This window comes from Eurypyga helias, unplaced genomic scaffold, assembly GCF_000690775.1.
Source record: "Eurypyga helias isolate BGI_N326 unplaced genomic scaffold, ASM69077v1 scaffold7386, whole genome shotgun sequence".
NCBI lineage: Eukaryota > Metazoa > Chordata > Aves > Eurypygiformes > Eurypygidae > Eurypyga > Eurypyga helias.
The window spans coordinates 18,678-26,099 of NW_010254612.1; the positions used below are offsets into that span (position 1 = coordinate 18,678).

At 52.5% G+C, this 7,422-nt stretch overlaps 1 protein-coding gene across 1 annotated transcript in view; it reads right to left on the reverse strand.

The window, feature by feature from the left end:
- The window catches only part of ZNF185 (zinc finger protein 185 (LIM domain)), a gene marked incomplete at its 5' end in the record, with an annotated part of 26,813 nt that overhangs the window by 15,142 nt on the left and 4,249 nt on the right, over positions 1–7,422 (reverse strand). Inside the window, 7 exon segments of the mRNA XM_010153052.1 lie at positions 916–984; positions 1,394–1,474; positions 2,096–2,170; positions 3,742–3,825; positions 4,405–4,443; positions 5,928–6,011; positions 6,975–7,055. Of these exon segments, the coding sequence (XP_010151354.1) occupies positions 916–984; positions 1,394–1,474; positions 2,096–2,170; positions 3,742–3,825; positions 4,405–4,443; positions 5,928–6,011; positions 6,975–7,055 (513 nt within the window).

Consider the following 7,422-nt stretch of genomic DNA (forward strand, 5'->3'; position numbering starts at 1 on the left):
GGGGGGGCTACAAGAAAGACTTTTCCCAAGGGCCTGTAGTGACAGGGCAGGGGGTAACGGGTTTAAATGGACAGAGGGAGATGAAGATGGGACATCAGGAAGGAATTCTTCCCACAGAGGGTGGGAGCACTGGGACAGGTTCCCAGAGAAGCTGTGGATGCCCCATCCCTGGGAGTGTCCAAGGCCAGGCTGGATGAGGCTTGGAGCAACCTGGTCTATGGAAGGTGTCCCTGCCCGTGGCAGGGGGTGGGACTGGGTGGGCTTTAAGGTCCCTTCCCACCCAAACCGTTCTATACCGGACATAGTGTGCAAGGAGAGGGTGATCTCTCTCTCAGGAGGGCCAGAAGCTTCTCTGCCCTCAACCGCAAGTTCCCTGTCTCAGCTGTGCAGACACACAGTGCCCAAGCTCTGCCCCTCAGTGTGTCCAGCACCTCCACCCATGCCTTTAGGTTCCCAATCAGTTCCTTCTTCCTCAGGCTTCCCCTCACACAACTGAGGTTTTCACACTTCCCACTGTGCAGCCACCCCTTCAAACAGGGCGCAGGGGACCTGAACCAACGTTAGCAGAAGCCACCATCAACTGAGGTTCAGCACATCCTTGTTGGTGGAAGCTTCCCAGGGAATGGCAGCAGGAGGGCGATTGGAGTGGTAAAAATAAAAGAAAACGCATGGACTAGACTCCTGAGGGACTGAGCCAGAGAGGAGAACCCTTGAGGGAGGTGAAGAAAGAGTAGGAAACCTGACAAGCTGCTCCTTAGCCAGCAGATGATGCTCTTGGAATGCAGCCCAGGACCATGATGGGAGAGATCCCATCTGTCTGGGACCACTAGCAGGTATATATATACCATTTCTGAGCAAAGAGCAGGGTTACGCCGTATGTTCAGCAGCACAGATCAGCCTTTCTTGACTCCTTACCCATCATCATGCTGTGGCACAGTTTTAGATGAGGATTTCCCATTTGGGGCCTGTCTCTCTTCACCATTTCTGCAAGGAAAACCAGCAAGAACGATTAGGCAGGGAGCCGAGGGGACAGAGTGTGGGGCGCAGGAACCGTACGGCACGGTGCCTGGTGGAAGCACGCTACGCACAGTGCAGGGGTGGGTTAAAACGGCAGCCCGGTCCGTTTAGGAGATGGCAAGGTCCGCAGTTTCTGGGCTCGGAGTCTCATCATAATACAATTCAAGCCGTGGGAGGCCCACAGCTTCCATCTGGGTGCATTTCCTCCCAGATTGCTAATGCTTCTTTCTTAGATTCCCTGTGCTATAGTATTCACTGTTCCATGACTGCACTGTGTCCAGAATAATCGTTTGTCTGGGAAAACAGCACCAGGCAGAGCCGAACTCTGCCCCTCGCCCCGCGGAGCTCTAGGGTGATGCAGGGCCATCAGACCTACCTGATTTCAGCACAAGTGGAGACTGTCTCTGAAGCGTCACTCAGGGATGTGGTTGGTTGGCTCTTACTGCCTGTTTCAGGGCTGCAGGAGAAGGCAAAGAAAGAAAAGGTGTCATTCCCGGACAAACCAGCTTCCCGCTGCAGCTGGCCAAGGCTGTCCCGGGTTGAAGTGTTCCTCTCTGTGAATACATAAAATGGAAAAACAAGCCTCGTTGTTTTCAACACATTCCCTAACAAAGCTGTCCTATCAGAAGGAATTTGAAAATAAACCACACGGATATTGCCAGGAATATCCACCTTCTGCCACTGAGACACACGGAATACAAATAACAGGACAAGGTCAGGAGGCAAAGCGCCGTCGGCCGTGCTGTGGAAAACCATTCCCGCATTGTTTATACTACAGTCGTGAACTTGAGCCAACGAAGTTGAAAACATCTGAAAACTGTTCCCCTGCACACATCTGGTGAGAGATCAGCGCGTTTGGGTTCCTTCCTTTCAGGATTTGAGCGCTCCTATCAGGATGCTGTCAGATCCTTGCCGGACGTAGCATGGATTTTGGACATAAAGCCTGTCCTAAAACAGCTGCCTGCATCCGAGAAGCGTCTCCCACGTACGAGGCTGACAAGTTCCCTTCGGTTCAGCTCCCAGAGGGGTGCTCACCGAAGCCGCTGACGTGCAGCTACGCACAGGCTCTGACTCTTACCTGGAGGGAGACGCGGCTGCGGTCTTCGGCTCATTCCAGGAAGACCCGGTGCTGGGTTTTCTTAGCCCATTAGTGCTGACAAGAAGAGAAGTGACAAAGCGTTAAAGACAGAGGATTTTTTTAGGTGCCTTCTCCTGTGGGGGACACAGCCTGTTTTCTGGCCTACAGCTTGTGTCTGCTGCCTGGACTTCGCTGTGCAAAGGCTCCCAGACAGAGCTGTCCCTGGGCACTGCTGCACTGATGTGACTGGTGCAGAATTATCGGCCTTTCCGCTGAAATACGCCCTCTTTGGGAACTGCCTTTTCCTATTCCACACAGCTGGAGCTGTTTCTACCCCCAGTATTTGAGTCTGTACTAAAACCCAACCTCCCCAGATGTACAGATGAGAGCTGAGTGCATTCACAGAAACAGCTTTGCTGTGTGCACGTGTCATGTGTGAGGAAAGGAGGGTAACTGCTTCCCAGCCCCAGCACAAAACTGCTACCGAAATTCATGAGGCAGCTCCTTCAGCCGGAAAAGAAAGCATTTGGGGCTGAAAGGCCCCATTTACTGGGCTCCCTGCTGAGCCCACTAAGGACCAGAGTGGCAGAGAAGCTAATAATGCTGCTGCCTGGCATCAAGCCACCCCCCTCAGAGCTGGAACACGGTGCTGAATCCCAAATTAAATGAATCTGCTTGGAAACAGAGAAAGATTCTCCCTCCTAGGGCAAACGCTTCCATTTCAACCAAGGATTTCTGCATCCTGCCCCACACCGCGTGCCAGCTGACCAGTGTGGGCTAAGGGAGGGTGTCACCGCTGTCCCCTCACCCACAGGCTGTCCCCAGGTCTCACGTGCCATGGGAAGAACATTCCAGCTTGTCCGAGATGGCTCCGCACGGCTCTGCGAATTCATGGGCTTCACAGAAGCCTGGGAAAGGGGCTGGGGGGCTTGAAACGAGGGTAACATTTCCCATCACAGCAAAGATCAATTTAAAGATAATGAACCTCTCAAACCTCTCCGGTCACACCTATCTGTTGCCATCACAGTAGAATAATTAAATCTAGAGTCTAACGAAAGCAGAGAGCTGGCTCAGGGGGCTGGAAATAATGAGGTATTGAGTATTTCATGTCTAGGTGATGGGGTCAGTTCACACAGCCAGGTTTGCCAGTAAAAGAAAATCGTTACTATCTGCTGGCTGCTCCGACTCCTCCTGTCAGCTGTCTTTCCAGAAGTGCTGCCAGGCTCATTCCTGTGGCGTATGAGCACCGTATGAAGACAGGTTGTGCTGCGGAGGGGATTGGGACGGGGGCTAGTGGTGGGCTTACACCGTACAACTCACATTAGGGTCGGCCTGTAGTTAAATGCAGCTTGTCACCCCCCCAGGGCTGTCAGTTGGGTACCTCAGGACGCTCTGGCCCTGTCCCCATGCCTGCCCACTTGTGTCACCAAGCTAACAGATGTCATTTCTCGTTTGGGATCCTTCTCTTTCTGCTAAAAAAGGGGCAATCTGGATTTTCTGAGCAGTTTCTTTTGAAAAGCCTCCATCTCCAGCTGTGTTCAGAGAGGTGCTGTCTCGCAGACAACTCCGTTTATCTGCAGAGATGGCACATCGGTGTGCCTAAAATCAAAGACAGTCACCATACTACTCCAGGATGAGGTAAATACCTGTTGTCATCTGGGGTAAACCTGCATGAACCGGGCACAGTCGGACTCCTCCTCTGCTGGCCTTCCTCTTCTTCTATCTCAATTCTTTCCAAAGGCAAAAAGAGACACAAATGTCACATTGTTTTCTATCCCCCACTGTTAGCTAATCCCAGCAGCTAATTCCTGTTTTCCCTCAAGCTGTGTTTTCCTCCTGTTTCCCCCAGAGGCAGATTATTCCTGCTCCTCATGCTCCATGCACTTTGCTCCTGGTGAGCATCTCAGCCGGCTGAATGAGCCGAGATCTTCAGCCCAACTCAGGGGTGTTTTGCTGTCACAGTCGCTTTACAAACAGCATCAGCTGAACGCTTCAGTTCAGAGGGATCATTTCCCTATCCCACCAACTGCTTTCAGAGTTAAATGCCTGAAAAACATTCACCCTGACGGCTGCAGCCAGCCTTCCCTAGAAGTCAGGCAGCAAACCGGTCTCTCTGTGTTTCAGGCTGCCCATAACCCAAAGCACCATCAGTACTGTATTCTAGGTGCTTCTAGAGCATCCTTCCTAAGGGAAGAGCCCCTCCTCTTTTTTGAAACAGCTGGGGGTCTCCTATCCCCGCATTTAACAGCGGCCCTGGTACAGGACAGATGTACAACCCCAGCAGCACTTCCAGAGGGTCAGTCACCTACCTCTTGGCAAACAAAGGTGGAAATTCTTGTGTTGGGCTGCTGTAAAGGAAGCATAAAGGCAACATTTAGAATTTTGGAGGTGAAGACACACCTTGGGCAGCTCCCACCGAGTCTCTGACCCACAGCTGACCCCTTAAGGGGCCATGTAACACCATTTGGGCAGAGCCGACAGGGACTGGGTGTGTAAAACCTGTGCCAATTACAGAGCAGAGGAAACAAATAGGAGCAGCCAGTTACAACACATGAAGGAAACAAGCTTCCCCAAAGGGCTTTTTTTAATTTTGTACCTCCTGATGGCTGTTTTTCTCCCTGCATACAAACCTCCCTCCGTTCCTCACGATGCTCAGTGCACCAGCAGATCTACCAGCCAGTGCAAACACCCTTCACCTCCTCACGAATCCTATCTGAGCGATTCCCTCATCCTGGGCACAATGCAGTGCTGCTGGCACATCCCCTCCCTGCTTCCTCTCGCCCTAGCAACTCCTGGTGCCTCACTGTATCCCCCTGAGTTATGTCAGGAGGAGAAGGATTTAGAGTGAAAGTCAGCTGCAAAAAATTCACTCTCATGGTTCCTTGAAGATCAGGGACCTTGAAAACCTGCTTTGTTTTTCCCTCTCAGGAAAGAGATGGGCAACAGAGCCTTGAACACCAGTAGCTCCCACACATCCTTGACATTCCTGTTACACATCCACACGGGACCGTTAGGTTCTTTTTCCCCACAGAACTATTTTGAAGGTGCAGCTGGGATCAGGATCTTGTAAACCTGGCTGTTGTTCAGACACAATGGAGCGGCAAACTGGCACAAAGAGCTGATCCCAACTGGATGTAGTTTATATTTGTCCTGATTTTTGCCTTGCATGGAACAAGGCTGGGGAGAGCAGTATTCAGAACTGGGTCTGAATGCAGGCCCCAGGGAATTAGGGACTATCATGGTTTTTCTCTTCCCAAAATTTCATCCCTCTCTGTAAGGAAGACTTCCCAAATCTCTTGGAGGATTTCCCCAATTCTGCACAGACCTGCACGTACCCTTGGCACTTCAAATCCCAGCACGGTTTGGGTGGGAAGGGACCTCAAAGCCCCCTCAGTCCCACCCCCTGCCATGGGCAGGGACACCTTCCATAGCCCAGGGTGCTCCAAGCCTCATCCAGCCTGGCCTTGGACACTCCCAGGGATGGGCCATCCACAGCTTCTCTGGGCAACCTGTCCCAGCCCCTCCCCACCCTCTCCAGGAAGAATTCCTTCCTGATGTCCCATCTCCATCTCCCTCTTTTCATTTAAACCCGTTACCCCTTGTCCTGTCACTCCCTGCCCTTGGAAAAAGTGCCCCCCCCAGCTTTCTTGCAGCCCCCCCAGGCACTGGAAGGGGCTGTAAGGTCTCCCAGACGGCCCCTGTGTCTTCCCCACTCATTGGAAAGGTACCCATTGATCTCAGAGAGCCTTGGGCCAGGCCACCACCCCTGCGAGACCCCTCTGAACATCCTCTTCCCCATCTCCTGCCCCACACTTGCTGACTGAAGACTCACCCGTTGCTTTTCTTGGCGGCCGAGAGGACGTAAGCCCGTTCCCTGCTGGCCGTGCGTCTCAGGACGCTGTTGGCCGCCTCTGTCCTGGAAGGGAGGAAAGGGGTCACATTCTGCTCATGAACTACCCAGTGGAGACTTGTGCTAACCCTGACACAGCTCCTGTGCTCTCGGGGGCAGAAATCCAGCCAGAGCTAAGAGGAGTAGCCATGTGTGACGGGTTTTTTTAGTATCATTCATATGAGCCACCACACTTTCACATGGATGTAAAGCATTAGGGGAAAAAAAAAAAAAACCCTCCTCTTCCAGGAGGGCAGAGGGAGTTCCCTTTTCAAGCCTTGGACTGTTGCACTGCTGCCTATCACTGGAGAAATAAACGGGACGCGGGTTTTGTGGCTGACGCGGCACAGGGACTGCACGTGTCTGCAAGGACATCGGTACCACCAGACGTACCAAGGGAGCAGCACAGGCCTCCGGAAGGATGCTCATCGCTTCGTCCCCAGTGGGTAAACCACCAAATTCTCATTCGTAAAAAGCTTGTATCTGAGGAAAAATATCTTCAGAAACTCAACTGAAATCACCAGGATGCTGGCTGCACCAGAGGGATCCACCCCACAGAAAAAACACATCCTACTGACAGGAGAGCGGGAGACCCATCTGGATCTGGACCCAGATCCAAGTCTCCGCGTGGCCCAGACCAAAAGGCGCGTGTTAGGCTGCGGGAGGTGCCTCCTCCCCTCGCTGCCAGGCTCTCCCTACGTCTCCATCTTTTCACATGGACAGTACGCCGCTGATGGATTCCACAACCCATTTCCAGCTGCCAAATTAATTGGGGGACGCTGTCAGGTTGAATCTCGTCAGGCTTTTCATTACATTTTGCTGGGGATGCAGTCGCCTGTGGGCATGGATGCACACCGCGTAGAAATATCTGCTTATTATTATTTTCTTGCAATCAGCCCTAATGGCTCATCAGTGAGCCCCTCCCTGTAACGAACTGTTGAGTCCGCTTGTCGCCGCCGCAAGAGACGGGCGGTTACCCGGGGGACAAACCTCTTCTTGTGTTCATCTGGAGTAAAAGGCACATCCTCCTCGTCCAAGTCCACTGATTTTTGCCTGACGTTGTACGGAGCTCTGAAACAGAAGGGGAGAGCCCAGGTAAGGGAACTGCCTCTGGACTGTTGCAGAGGCAGCAACAAGCAAAACCCAAGGTAAATCCAAGGGCAGGGAACGTGGAAATTCAAATTGGTTCAGCCCCCAGAAGTGTTGCACGCGAGTGTGGAAGACACTTGTAATTTTCACGCACGTTGGGGTCTGCAGGTCCCCGTAAGATTTGGTTTTCTTAGTCTAGGGGTTAAGTCTAGAGGCTGGTTTATAATAAATGTTCAGCTGCATTTCAGGTTAGTGCCAGAGTCTGACACAAAAAGCTGCGCAGGAAATGCCTGCACAGGGGCATCCACGTGTACAGCTTCATCCCTGCGGCTCGGGTGCTGCCGAGCCC